Here is a 14,313-nt window from a genome sequence, read left to right as displayed (position 1 = left end):
CTAATAGTGGGGCCTGAGCATGATTCTCACCCTCCAGGAGCCATGGAAGCTAGAAATTCATGGAGCATTATATAAAGTGTGGAGAAAGGAAGTGGAGGCATGAGTCAGTAGGCACCCCTGGTCCTTAGCCACCTTCCGAATCCTGGATATTATGAGCTTTCTGCTGATGGATTTTTAAAGATCTGCTCCTAAAAGTACTCCCCCCCCTTTCGCTTTGTGGTAAAGGGAGCAGAGACGCTTACTGTCCTTCTGTCACCCTGAGAGGGAGTAAAGAGTGGGGGGTGGGTAAAGAGTTGGGGTACTCCATAGAAGGAAAAAGATACACAATCTTTGCAGACTGATGGGAGGGTCTGAAACTTGAGGATGCTTATCACAGGAAGACTCCAGTTTTTTAATGCATTTATTTATATTTATTTGATTTCTATTGTAAAAGTACTCATTAATATTCTGAGTATGGGAATCGCTTACACTGGTTATTGGAAGGGAGGATTGTGCCAATGTTATCAATTGACTCTTAGTTTGTATTGTGATTGTGTGTGTTTTCTGAATCTCCTAGAGTGATTGGAGGGCCTGAAGCTGCCGATGGCTTACCTCAGAAGGACTCGGGCCTTTTTGTGAAACTGCACATTCAAGGGCAGCAAGAAACTCCTGAAAAGAAAGAACAGACGGCACCCCAGGGCAGACCATAGATGCAATCTGTTAATCTTTACTGGGCTGGAGGGTCAGAAGTCAGAAAATAGTCCCAAACAGGTACCTGTTAATTGTTGCTTTGCATACTTCATTTCTGTCCTATATCCTATGTCTTATTTTTTTTTAAAAGAACTTTGCTTGTTGTTCTTTTTATCAATGTGAGTGCCACAAGGTGGGATCACAGAAAGACATAAATTCCCTCAGCTCTTTAATGAAAAATATTATTTTATACCCTCTGTGAATTAAACAGAAGTTATGCTTGTCAGGGGGTAACCTTTGAGTTTGAGAACAGATTATGGTGAGGTACAGTTCTTCCCACCTCCCTGGAAAGACCTTGCCGACTTGCTATGCAAAGAAACAGAGAAGATCTTACAGGAACACAAATGGTCAGTCCAATGGTAAAACTACTTTCTTAGGTGTAATCCCAATGGAATAGGATTATGAGTTGGCCTGCTTTGAGTTGCCTAATTTTCTTCCTCCCTACTCCATTGTGCCATTCTCTGAGGTGGCTGAGTCACATGAGATATCCCAGAAGTGCAAACTGTACGTGTAGAGTTACTCCACTGCACCCTGTTGAACTCCTAGAGTATCTCTGACTGAAGTTCAGTCTGGGTGAAACTTTTTTAAATTTACCAGCTTTTAAAAATTTGTCTGCATCACTGAAGGAGCAAGTGCTGTGTAGCAGTTAAGACCAGGGGAATCTAGCCTGGAAAACTGAGTTGATTCCCCACTCCTCCATACGTATCTTGATGGGTGACCTTGAGCCAGTCACAGTTCCTCTAAACTCTCTCAGCCCACACAGAGGCAGGCAATGACAAACCACCTCTGAACGCTTCTTGCCTTTAAAACTCTACGGAGTCACCATCAGTTGTGATTTGCAGGCACATAGATCCACACAACACTGAGTTTGCTAGAGAGGCGGAGACTGAGAAGGGGAAAGGCCCCTTTCCTGGGAGGGCAGGTTTGCCGCTGCTGCTGCTGGGGGCACTTCAGATAAACTTCACGTGGGAAAATCCCTGGGAGCCAGATTCTAGAACAGGGGTAGGGAACCTGCGGCTCTCCAGATGTTCAGGAACTACAATTCCCATCAGCCCCTACCAGCATGGCCAATTGGCCATGCTGACAGAGGCTGATGGGAACTGTAGTTCCTGAACATCTGGAGAGCCGCAGGTTCCCTACCCCTGTTCTAGAAGGTTTATTTGAGAGTAAGTCATTGGAGGATCAGCTTTTAGATCTTGGAAGGGAGGAAGGCTGGGATCACTCTCAGTCATGGTTGTTGTGGAATTGCCAATTCCTGGAGGGCAAATTAATGGACATTTAGGGGGTGGATTCTGAGAAAGGCTGGCTTTGGGATGGAGGCGCTTCAGTGGTGCTTCAGTGAGGTATAATGCTGTCAATTCCACCCTCCAGGGCCACCATTCTCTCCAGGGAGAACTGATCTCTGTCAGCTGGAGGTTGGTTGTAATTTGGGGAGCTTCAGGCCCCATCTGGAGGTTGACAACCCAATTCCTCATCAGTTTTGATTCACCATCCAAGTGGAGTTTGGGTTTTCTTTTGGGGGCTGGGGCACGATTATCAGTGCCTTTTTACACAAAAAAGTAAAATGTATGAAATTGGTGTTCTATTGCTGGTCATTTAAATTCTGCACAAAACAACATGGCTTTGAGGGGGGGTTGATTAGATTAGATTACTCCAGATTGGATTGCTGTGCCTCGCTTTAAGCTGGCCTGCCCATGAGATTGCCCGTGAGCCTAAAACTGGTCCAGATTGCAGCCGTGAGAGTCCTTGCTGGGACACTGCTAAAAGAGCACATTATACCCATGCTCCTCCAGCTGGACTGGTTGCCGGTTGAGTACCGGATCATTGTCAATGTATTGGCCTTGGCCTTGAGTGATCTGGAACTCTCATATCTTGGTGACCTCATCTCCTCATATTGCCCACAGAGGGCTTCTCAGTTTTCTGATAGTAACCTCCTGGTAATCTACAGCCCCAAAGACGTCTGATTAGCTTCACCCAGAACTAGGGATTTGTGGGCGTGGCTCCAGCCTGTCAGCTGAGACCAGGGCCCTGCAGGACGCTTAACCAGTTGTAAGATGGTGTTATTGACGAACGGGCAGGGTATCAAATGTAATAATGTTAATGTTTAGTCAGTTTTCGCTGCTTTTATAAGTTTTAGCCTATTTATGATGTTTTATGATTGTATTCATTATATGCTGTGCACCGCCCAGAGCCCTTCGGGGACGGGGCGGTATAGAAGCCTAAAGTATAAAAATAAATAAATAAATAAATAAATAAGGTATAATGAAATAAATAAGTTAGTAAAATGGGTATAGGCTGGGGAAGGGAGTTCCTTCCTACATTAGAATCACCCACAGCCCCATCCTAAGACTTCAGTGTTTGTGGGGCCGGGTCAGTGACCTGCTGTCCAAGACCTGCCTAGCACAGCAGAGGAAAATTTGAGAAACCTGTTGCCAAGGTCCACCAGTAGCCATGGAAACACCACCAATGCCCACCAGTCATCACACGAGGTGACTGCCCTGTGACAGGCAGAGGGGGTGGAGCATGCTTTTGAAGCCACACTCCCTGGTATCAGCCTGCTGCCCACTATGTACAGAAGGCAAGGAGGGATTTTGAGTTATAGGAGCAGCGTCCTTTTGCCAAGCAAGAGAGTGTAAGGAATCTGAAAGGACTAGAAACAAAGTAACTTGAAAAGTTCTTTATTCTTAAACTTCCATGATGCACAATACACGGAATGCGGACTCTGACCCTTTCCCGCCAAAGCGCTGCTTTTACGAGCATTTCAACCCCCCGCCCACAGCCGTGAGCGTAACTTTCTCCAAACATCAAACCAGATTCTCACACCAAGAGAAACGAACAGAAAGTAAGACTTCACACGCATATGATAAGCATAGACAGCAAGGTTACTGATAACAGCACTCCCGGGCACGCAGCCCAGTCCGTGGAATGTTACCAAGGCCGGGGCAGGCGAGCAGGCAAGGGAAATCAAACCACAACCTTACAGAGTGTTACAGACCCCCAAGCAACACAACCTGGAGAAATATGAGGGCACAATCACAGGAGGCCTGCGTGCGGGACCCACTAATGGTTTTGGCTGATGCTCTTCCTCATCTAACGTCTTCCATATGCAGGGTTGCCCATATTGAGGTAGGGCTTTGGAATTGCCTGGAATTACAGTGGATTAGTCCACATGGAAAAAATGGCTCCTTTGGGAGGCAGACTCTGTGCCTTTATACCCTGCCCTCCACAGGCTCCACCCCCTAATTTCCAGGAATTTCCCAACCTTGAATTGTCAATCTTCTGCATTTGGTAGGGTTCCCCCCCACCCCCCCCTGGCTTCTGTTCATCTCAGCAACTCTTGTGCCTCGATGCAAGCACAAAACATGCCCTTGGTGCAACTGCACTCTGTGCCAGCACAGGATTTACATTTGCCCTACAGCTACAAGAGGCCCCTGTGCCTGTGGATGGACTTATCTCCTGACCCACTTAGAAGCCATCAGAACAGCCTGATGCAAAGTAACAACTTTTAAGAGCCAGAGACAGCTAAATTTCCCAAAGGACCAAGCAGGCATGTTTCAAAAAGCTTAGTTTATAGTGCAGCAAAACATTTCAATCCATACTTTTGTCCTTATCAACATTCTCTTTTGTTTTCCATCTGACATTTTATCTGCCTTCTACCCCACGCCCCTGCAGAAAGAAGCTTCTCTTCATACCCTTGTGAGAGGCGACCCTATAGAAGAAGAAGAGGCAACCCTATAGAAGAAGAAGATGGAAGAACAGGACCCAGGAGGACCTGGACTTGGCAAGAGAGTGAGGAAAGACCCCCATCCTATGCAAGCTGGGAGTGTTGTTGCATTCTGGGAGAGAGCTGTGCCAGAGGTCTGGGATCAGAAGCCCCTAAACTCTGAAGTACGTTGCCAATATTTCCGGCAGTTCCACTATTATGATGCAGATGGGCCCCGAGAGGTTTGCAGCCAGCTCTATGGACTTTGCAACCGCTGGCTGAAGCCGGAGAGGCACTCCAAGAAGCAGATCCTGGACCTGGTGATCCTGGAGCAGTTCCTGACCGTCCTGCCCCATGAAATGCAGCTCTGGGTCAGAGGATGTGGGCCGGAGACCAGTTCCCAAGCCGTGGCCCTGGCCGAGGGTTTCCTCCTGAGTCAGGCAGAGGAGAACATGCTGGCAGAACAGGTGAGGGCTTTTCTTTCAAGCTATGTGCAACAATATCTGACCTTTTCCTAAAACTTCCATGCCTGATATTTGTCCAAGTGTTAATTATCCAAATGGGAGATTTAAGAAGGTGCTTCATCAGCCCCTTCTTCTGGAAAATATATTATTCCTCCAGATAGTTCACCAGTGTTGAAAGAAAATCCTACCAGGTCTACTTATAGAAAGATGCAGAGTCTGGGAGAGGGGCAGGATCCGTTCCTTGGTGTGGTGGTTTGGAGTGGTGGATTCTACTCTGGAGAACTGGGTTTCATTCTGCCCTCCTCTGCATGAGCGGTGGACTCCAGTCTGGTGAACCAGGTTTGCCTGCTCCTCCGCATGAAACCTGCTGGGTGTCCTTTGGTTAGCCACAGTTCTCTCCAAATTCTCTGAGCCCCACCCACCTCACAAGGAGTCTTGTGGGGAGAAGAAGGGAAGATGTTTGTAAGACACTTTGACGCTCTTTAAGGTCAAGAAAAGCAGGGTATAAATCAAAACTCTTTGCCTTCTACTCCTTCTCAAAGTTGTTTCTGTTGCTGCTGTTTCAGAGGTTGGGTCTATCCGTGAAGATGGAACCCAAGTTGGAAAGAGCTACGTTGGAGGAAGGGAATCCGGGACAGGCCCAGGAATGTGCCCAAGATGTCCTCTCACATGGTAAGGACTAATTTTGACCAGCTGGGATTGGGGCACTCTGTTAATTTGGTGGGTAGTCAATTCTGGTCAGGAAAAAAATGAAATGCTATTTCATCCAAATAATGGCGCTCAATGTTCAATAGTTGGGCTGCCTGTAAAAGGGGATTTAAAAAATCTTGGAGGCAGTTCCTCACATGGATTGTAATATACACATCCCTCCTTTCCCCATTAGAGGGACTCAAGGTGGCTCCAAAGAAAAGGCAGACAAATCTCGTCTGAATTCTTCAGTCTTGTGAATAAACAAAGTCTGCATGTTCTGCTCAGCACAGCTCTAAGAACCTTGGCCAAATGTGTTTTGTGCTCATTCTTATTGGGGCATCTGACGAGCCACTGTAGGAAATAAAGCCCTGGATGAGTGACGTTAGGCTGTGCTGAAGGGCTTGGGGTGTTGTGATGCCATATAGAAGTTGCCTCTAGCTGAAAACCCAGATGTGACATTAGTGGTTCAGCGGATGCTACAGGCACTCATAAAATCATAGAGTTGGAAGAAACCATAAGGGTCATCAAGTCCAACTCCTTGCCATGCAGGTACACACAATCAAAGCACTACCAACATATCCTCATCTGGCCTCTGTTTAAAAACCTCCAAAGGAGGAGACCCCACCACTCTCCGAGGCAGTGAATTCCACTGTCAAACTGCCCTGACAGTCAGAAATTGCCTCCTAATGTTTAGGTGGAATTTCTTTTCCTGCACCTTAAATCCATTACTCTGTGTCAGAGTCTCTGAGGCAGCAGAAAACAAGTTTGCTCCCTCTTCGGCATGACATCCCTTCAAATATTTAAACATAACTATCATGTCCTTCCTTAACCTTCACTTCTCCAGACTAAACATCCCCAGTTCCCTAAGGCTCATTCCGCACACGCAAAATAATGCACTTTCAAGCTGCTTTCACAACTGTTTTTGCCATTCCGCACAGCTTCAAAGAGCCCTGAAAGCAGCTTGAAAGTGCATTATTCTGCGTGTGCGGAATGAGCCTTTGTCTCTCTTCGTAGGACATGGATTCCAGATCTTTTACCAATTTGGGTGCCATCTTCTGGACATGTTCCAACTTGTCAATATCCTTCTCAAATTGCGGTGCCTAGAACTTAAAACAGTACTCTAGGTGAGGTCTGACCAATGAGGGTAGAGTGATATAATTATTTCCCTCGATCTAGACACTATACTCTTATTGATGCATCCCAGAATTGCACTGGCTTTCTTGGCTGCTGCATCACACTGCTGACTCATGTTTAGTTTGTGGTCTACTAAGACTCCCAGATCCTTTTTGCATGTAGTGTTATCAAGCCAGGTGTCACTGAACCTATATCTGTGCATTTCATTTTTTCTGCCTGAGTAAAGAATCTTACATCTATCTCTGTTGAAATTCATTTTGTTAGTTTTGACCCAGATCATTTTGAATCCTGCCCTTGTCCTCCAGGGTATTGGCTACTGCTCCTAATTTGGTGTCATCTGCAAATTTGATTAACATGCCCTCCATTTCATTATCCAAGTCATGGATTAAAATATAGAATAACTCATTGAGATTACCCTTAGTTTTGGCATGTGTTTAATTCAGGTCTAGGTTTTTTTGGCCTGATGTGACAGTGAGTTGCCAGACGTCATTTTTCCCTGCCTATTTTTCTTCCAGCAGCCTGGCTGGGTCTTTGGTCTGATGCAGCAGAGATGGCTTCACATTGTTTAGCTCCAGTGTTCACAGGACAAGTTTTATGTGTCCCAGAAGTCTGAATTGTGTCAGTGTCATTCACAGCCGCTGAGGCTCATGGGTACCTTGAGCTTCTCTTTTGCCTCTTCCATTAATTTTTAGAAAGGCTGAGTCTTCTTTCTCAGTGTTGGGCAAGGTTTCACAGCCCTGGGAACAGGGGTGCAGGAAACATGACTCAAACATGCAAATAGAATAAAAAGTGTAGGCTTATACTCGTTCTCCCTTTTCCCTCCTTCGCAGGCAGTGAAGAGGAAGCGTTGACCTGTTCTGTTTGTAGAGGGGTGGAAGCAGCTGTAGAACCTCCAGTCCAGGTAGGGGAGATGAGCAGGGGACTGCCTGGGTTCCCCCTCCTTTCTTAGGGGGCTTTTCTGCTGCAGTTGGTGCTGAGGGGCCCAGGCAAGCTGCACTGAATACCACTCCTTACACACAAGCTCAGTTCTCCATCCTGCAGTGTCCCAGAACACACCTCCCTGAGGGCCGTCTCTGCCTAGAATGACCTCTGATGAGGGAATCTGCTTTTTCTTTCAGTCTCTGGTTTCCTTTGGGGAGGTGGCCGTGTATTTCACAGAGGCAGAGTGGGCATTGCTGGATCCAGACCAAAGAGCTCTTTATGAAGACGTCATGCTGCAGAACTATGCGAGCGTGGGTTCTTTGGGTAAGGAACTTTCACAGGTGCCAGAATCACCTTTCTACCTTTGGGATGAGACATGAATCAAAATCTTGAACACCAGTACATTATGTTGAGGCCTTTGCTGCTCCCTTGTAGAGGCCTTCAGGTGGCAGTATGGCTATAAAAGCGATATTCTGTATGGCTGAGTAGAGCGATCCAACACACATGTCCCAAGACACCTGGTTTGCCCAGGCTAACTGAGCCAGAGAGGGTGTCCTAGCCACTGCAGGATTCTGAAGCCCACAGGAAGACTCTGGAAGGGACCCCATCCTAATTTCTCAGTTGACAACCATTGGAACACACTTGTCCTCCAGATGAGATTACTGTGATCCTCTTTGATTGTGATCTGGAGAACCACCAGCACAGTTCCCTCAGAACTTCCACAGCCCCACCTGCCTCACATGGGGTGGGGAGGGGAAATTGATTGTAAGCTGCTCTGGTACTCCTTAAAGGTAGAGAACCAGTGTGGTCGTCTTCTTCTTACACTGATTGGGATTGTGGACTTTGATCTTGGCCTGGATTCCATTTTGCCCAACCCTCCCTTCTTTGGATTTTTTTCCTTCTTAATATAAGAACCATCACTTTCTTTCTGTGTGTCAAAGGAGCCAGGAATGTAATAAAGGCTATGGTGGAGACAGACAAAGGCCTCACATCTGAAGAAATGCAAAAAAAATTCTTAAGAGGACCTGCAGAGAATGTTTCCTTCCCCGATGAGCTGACTGCAAGTGAGTATCCTTCATGGTTATATCAAGGGAATGATCAAGGAATGCCCTCAAAGGATTTCTGCTTCATATCTTTGCACATTTTAGTTTGGCAGAATCACAAAGCCTGCTTGGAAAAGAGGGAAGGACAGGTTTTTAAGCCTGAAATCTGGGATGCTCTAAAAGTCCTTCTGGGTCTGAACTTAACTGTTGTTCTGCAGGGATTGCTTAAATAGGGGATATTCTGTGGAAAGGTGTGAGTGGAGGGGGTAGTTACTTTTAAAAAGTCATGCCGGAGGAGGCCAAAGGACTTTTTTTACAACCATTGCCTAGATGCCTTTGGCCCTTACCTGTCCTGCCCCCAACTGGAAGCTCTTCCAAGAACCACGGGGCCCTGCTTTGAAGCTTTGCGTTAACCCAGTGGTGTCTCGGCTCCTTGCTCTCTCCTAGCAAATCCTGAAATCCAGCTCTTAATGGCTTTCATCACAACAAGAGGGAACCTCACTGTGTAGTTGCAGTAGATCATGTGGAGAGCCAGCATGCCTTAGTGATTAAGAGCGGTGGGCTCCAATCTGGAGAGAGAGGTTGGAGTCGCTGCTCTTCCACATGAAGCCTGCTGCGTGACCTCAAGCCAGGCCCTGTTCTCTCAGAGGTCTCTCAGTCCTATTTAAAAGGAATGTGATTTGCAAGCCACTTTGAGGATCTTTGTGGTAAAGAACAGTGAGATATAAAAGCCTTTTCTTCCTCTTCTACTTAAAAATCAGTAGCAGAGGCTCAAAAGAGCTTTGTGACAAGTCAGCTGTGAATAGTGGGGGGAAATTCCTTTCCTACTTGAAGCCTTTACAGAGAGTTTGGAGTGGAATCAAATATAAAAATGTCTGACCTGGAGGGCCAGGCTGGGCATAAGGTGGGACCCACAGGTCAGTTGAGGGGGAAAATGGTTTGATAAAGGTCATGTTTATCCATTAATGAGCAGTGCCTGATCGGTGGGTTGGCTTCTTGTCACTGTGCTGATTGGACCTCTTTTTATCTTCCAGCAGCACATGTAGAGGATGTGGCAGTATTCCACATGTCCTCTGTAGAAAAATACAAGCATGAAATTTCTGAAGGAAATTTTGAGGAAAGAGATGGCCCACCAAGGCAGGAGGGAAACCATGCAGACAAGACAAGGGATAAACCCGTTCAATCCGAAGGCTTTTTTGAAATCTCAGAATACAAGTGCATAGAGTGTGGAATAGATTACTCAGATCAAAGCCAATACAAGATCCATTTGCAAATGCACAGTTTAAAGAAGATGCACCAATGCTTGGTGTGTGGCAAGACATTCCTTTGCAGAGTAGAACTCCTTAGGCATCAAATAAAACGGAAAAGAGAGAAACCTTATAACTGCTCAGATTGTGGCAAAGCCTTCCCAAAAAAATCATATCTTTTTCAACACCAAAGGACTCATTCAGGAGAGGAGCCACTAATCTACTTGGAGAGGGAAATGACCTTCTGTGGTAAAAGAAAGGGTAATGTACACATTCCAAATAACAGTATACTGAGTGCACATGAATGCTTTTGGTGTGGAAAGTTCTTCAGCAGCAGATCAAAGCTACTTGTGCACCAAAGACGTCACACAAAAGAGAGGCCTTTTGAATGCTCAGTGTGTGGAAAGAGATTCAGTCAGAGTAGCACTCTGCAGCAGCATCAAAGAATACACACAAAGGAGAGGCCTTTTGAATGCTCAGAGTGTGGAAAGAGATTCACTCATAGTAGCACTCTTCAACAGCATCAAAGAACTCACACAAAGGAGAGACCTTTTGAATGCTCAGAGTGTGGAAAGAGATTCAGTCATAGTAGCAATCTTCTACAGCATCAAAGAACACACACAAAGGAGAGGCCTTTTGAATGCTCAGAGTGTGAAAAGAGATTCAGTCAGAGTAGCACTCTTCAGAGGCATCAAAGAACTCATACAATGGAGAGACAGCACAGAATGCTCCAGAGTGTGGAAAGAAATTCAATCCCGGAGTAGCCATCTTCCAGCTTGGCATCAACTAACTCATACAAAGGAGGACACCATTTGAATGTGCAAGAGTGTGGAAGAGAGATTCAGTCATGAAAGTGGCAATCCTGCAGCAGCATCTAAAAGAACCTACACACACTAAAGGAGGAGACCTTTTGAATGCTCCAAGAGATGTGGAAGAGAAGAGATTCAGTAGAGATGACTTACACTTCAAAAAAGCATAAAAAGAATTCACAATACAAGGAGAAACCTTTTTTGAATGCTATAGAAGTGTGGTGGAAAGAGATTCCAGTCAGAAAGGTAGACCTTCTTAATAACATCAAACGGACTCACACCAAAGGAGAGACCTTTTGAATGCTTAGAGTGTGGCAAGAGATTCAGTCAGAGTAGCACTCTTCAACACCATCAACGAACTCACACAAAGGAGAGACCTTTTGAATGCTCAGCATGTGGCAAGAGATTCAGTGAGAGTAGCACTCTTCAAAAGCATCAAAGAATTCACACAAAGGAAAGGCCTTTTGAATGCTCACAGTGTGGCAAGAAGGAATTTGGTCAGGTCAGAGTAGCTCTCCTTCTCAGCACATCCACTGAACTCACCACGGAAATGAGAGACTTCTTACAGATCACTCCACATTGTAGCAAAGGAGATTCAGTCAGAATAACACTCTTCAGCAGCATCAAAGAACACACACAAACGAGAGACCTTTTGAATGCTCAGAGTGTGGAAAGAGATTCAGTCAGAGTAGCACTCTTCAAAAGCATCAAAGAATTCATACAAAGGAGATATTTTTGAATGCTCAGAGTGTGGAAAGTACATATATACATACATAGCCTTTATTGGCATATACATTTATCATAAAATGACAACACAAAATACAATAAAACAACTAATAAACTTTTTAAAAATCATGAATGATCTCAGAAAGAAATTTTGCAACTGGAACATACTGCTTTCCTTTTATAAAGAAAAATCTAGCTATTGCATTTGCACTCAGAGAGACTTTCGCTGATACCATTTTATAGTGGACTGACCACGATAGATTATAAGTAAACAAGATTCCTAAATACTTATAGTGCTTTACTTGTTCAATTTGTTGTCCAGCAATTTTCCAGGTTAATTTCTTCCATGAATTGGCAAAAAACATATTTGATTAATCAAAACTCAGTTCTAACATATTTTCAGTAATTATTTATATAGTAAACGTGTAAGGCCAATTCTAGTCTGTGAAATTAGGACTGTGTCATCTGCATATAGCAAGGCAGGTATATGCTAATCTTTCAGGTTGGAACCGTGTCCGTCTATCTTTGCTGATTCGATAGGTAGATCATGAATATAGATGTTAAGCAGAGTTGGTGCAATTATGCAGCCCTTTGTTATTAGGAATACTTTCAGTAAGGAAACCATCGTGTGTACTTTACTTGACACGACGTGTCTGTATACAGCAGTCTAATCATAATAATAAAATATAAACATAATAATCAAATATTAGGTTCACTTGGCACTTTGTAATTGTCATGAATGTTCTGATAAGAACTTGGTTGCCATTTGGGGGCTGTGCAGCTACCACGGGGAACAGTGCCAAGGCTTACTTGCCTTAAAGTGTTCCCACTGCTGTGGTTTGGGCAGCTGCCCTTGTTTCTGGAAACCTAGGGCGGTGGTGGCCGAACCCTGGCATGTGGGTGCAAGAGGTGGCACTCAGGAGCCTCTCTGTGAACTGCCGATGCAAACAAGTTGCCCCACACACACACACACCTAGGCTGGGTCTGGAGCTTTTCAGGCTTGATTGTGTATTAAATACAAGACCTAGTTTTTTGGGGAAGCAGTGTAGTAGCCTGATGGCACTTCATTAGAAACCCACTGGATGTTCATGCGAAGAACTACAATTCGCCATCAGCTTTACCTGCCAGCAAGCTCAGTTGCAGCAATGATGGCTTGCTTCTGAGCAGAGCCTCCCTGGGGTGCTGATTCCTGCCCCATTTGAAGCACTGCACGAGTTGCTTCCAAAGCAAGCTAATGCCTACCACCAAGCTTTCTCCGGAGCAGCCGCGGCCAGCACCGAACTGCTCATTTTCCTAAACTAAAACCTCAGCTATTCAGGGTTAAATTGCGTGTTGGCCACTTGGCCGATAAATCAGTAGGTTTTGGGTCCTGCAATTTAGACACCTCGGGTCACAAAAAGGTTCGCCATAAATTGAAGCCTAGGAGGACTGTTGGGATTCCTGACAGAAGCGATGTTGCTTTCAGAGACTCCCAAAATGGCTGCCGCAGGAGGTGGAGCCAAACACCAAATGGCTGCCGCAGGAGGTGGAGCCAAACATGTAGAAGAGGGAGGGAGGGGGGAACAAAAGTAGGAAGAGGAGTGAGTCGGAATAAAACAAACATGAGCGGCAGCGGCCTCTGATGTAGGCTGGACGGCCTGAACTGGGGAAGGAGGAAAAAAAACCATGAGAGCATAAGGAGATCCCAGAGAGAGGCCACTTGGGAGGAAGAAGGTGTGGGAAGCTTTCTCATTTCCTTCCTCTGTCGGCTTTTTTTCTTCCGACACTCACCAGCAGCCTCTTCCCAGTGAGTCAAGGGGAGCAGGGGGCAGGGGCAGGGCGTGGGGGGGGTGATTTCCAGGAGCTTCAAGAAAATGGGGGGGGGGGGCGTGGAAAGGGGCAGCCACTGCAAGGCAGCCGGGAAGGGGGGGAAGGGGGGGCTGTTCCTCTTGGCCCCGCCCCTTTCCCCCTCCTGTCCCCACAATGTGGGGGGGGGGGGGTTGAGAGGCAGCCCCTTCTTTGCTTTGCGGAGGCCGGGCGAGTGATTGGCATTTGGAAGGGGAGGGGGGAGAAAACAAGGGAGGGGAGGGGGTTGGGAGTGGAGGAAAGGGAGGGGGGGAGAAGGGCCTGGGTTGGGGAGGGGGGTTGCTTAGGGACAGACCCCCTCATGGCTGCTGCTCTCAGGGGCGGGGGGCTGGCTGCAGAGGAGGAATCTGGCCGAGTGGGGGGGGACCATGTGCCCCCCCAGCACAGGGAGGGGAGCGGGCATGGGGACCCCCGCCCCTGTATGTTCTCTGGGGGGTTCCGTGTCTTTGCATCCACAGGGGGCAGAGGACGGCCCTTCTTCATTCGGGAGGGCAAAGCCCCGAGCAGACAGCAAGAGCCCTCCGGGAGGGGCTGAGACAGCGAGTCTCTGGAGGGGAGAGAAATGAAGCCTCCGGGGCCAAAATCCTCACATCTGATTGATTGATTGATTGTTTGGATTTGTAGACCGCCCCATCCCCGAGGGGCTCTGGGCCAGAGGGGGGGATTGAAATATAGGGCAGGATCTTCTAGGCAGGATGCAAAGGAAATGAATTGGGAATTAGGCAGTGAATTGGGAGAAGAGCCCCGCTTTCCCCCAATTCTCCCCCCACCTTGCTATGCTAGAAAGACCCTCTTTGTGGCAAAGGAAGAAGCCTCCAAAGAAAGGAGAGGTGGGAATTAAGACCAAACAATGCAGCCCTCTCCTTTGCTCTTTGGGAAACAGGTGAGGGAGAGCCCCCCCTCCCCACCATATCCTCTCTCTCCTCCTCCTACCTTTTGAAGTCCGGTCCTTCAAATAGGAGTCTATTATTCCACTCATCTGCGTTTGTGCCAAGGGGGGGG

The 14,313-nt window shown here is 46.7% G+C and overlaps 4 protein-coding genes across 7 annotated transcripts in view; 2 read left to right on the top strand and 2 right to left on the bottom strand.

Annotated features, from left to right (window-relative positions):
* Window positions 1-12,164, top strand: part of LOC125428696 (zinc finger protein 684-like) — a 98,742-nt gene extending 86,578 nt beyond the window's left edge. For 2 of the 4 annotated variants that reach the window (XM_048489237.1, XM_048489236.1), the window contains exons 2-9: window positions 557-750; window positions 4,402-4,899; window positions 5,463-5,568; window positions 7,551-7,621; window positions 7,839-7,965; window positions 8,583-8,705; window positions 9,719-10,424; window positions 11,334-12,164. In XM_048489237.1, coding sequence (XP_048345194.1) covers window positions 4,477-4,899; window positions 5,463-5,568; window positions 7,551-7,621; window positions 7,839-7,965; window positions 8,583-8,705; window positions 9,719-10,424; window positions 11,334-11,517 — 1,740 coding nt within the window. In that variant the 5' untranslated portion in view covers window positions 557-750; window positions 4,402-4,476 and the 3' untranslated portion in view covers window positions 11,518-12,164. Of the gene's footprint in view, window positions 1-538; window positions 751-4,401; window positions 4,900-5,462; window positions 5,569-7,550; window positions 7,622-7,838; window positions 7,966-8,582; window positions 8,706-9,718; window positions 10,425-11,333 lie in introns of those variants that run through there. The other 2 variants (XM_048489235.1, XM_048489234.1) reach the window with 2 other exon arrangements.
* The window catches only part of TAP2 (transporter 2, ATP binding cassette subfamily B member), a 1,062,867-nt gene that overhangs the window by 446,260 nt on the left and 602,294 nt on the right, over window positions 1-14,313 (bottom strand). The gene's annotated exons all lie outside the window — the stretch shown is intronic.
* Window positions 1-14,313, top strand: part of LOC125428531 (zinc finger protein 708-like) — a 1,111,878-nt gene that overhangs the window by 664,001 nt on the left and 433,564 nt on the right. The gene's annotated exons all lie outside the window — the stretch shown is intronic.
* The window catches only part of LOC125428560 (zinc finger protein 420-like), a 469,229-nt gene that overhangs the window by 109,437 nt on the left and 345,479 nt on the right, over window positions 1-14,313 (bottom strand). The gene's annotated exons all lie outside the window — the stretch shown is intronic.

The sequence above is a fragment of the Sphaerodactylus townsendi genome, linkage group LG03, assembly GCF_021028975.2.
Source record: "Sphaerodactylus townsendi isolate TG3544 linkage group LG03, MPM_Stown_v2.3, whole genome shotgun sequence".
Lineage (NCBI taxonomy): Eukaryota > Metazoa > Chordata > Lepidosauria > Squamata > Sphaerodactylidae > Sphaerodactylus > Sphaerodactylus townsendi.
Note: the sequence above shows the minus strand (reverse complement) of the source record. Positions and strands in the feature narration are given on the sequence as shown.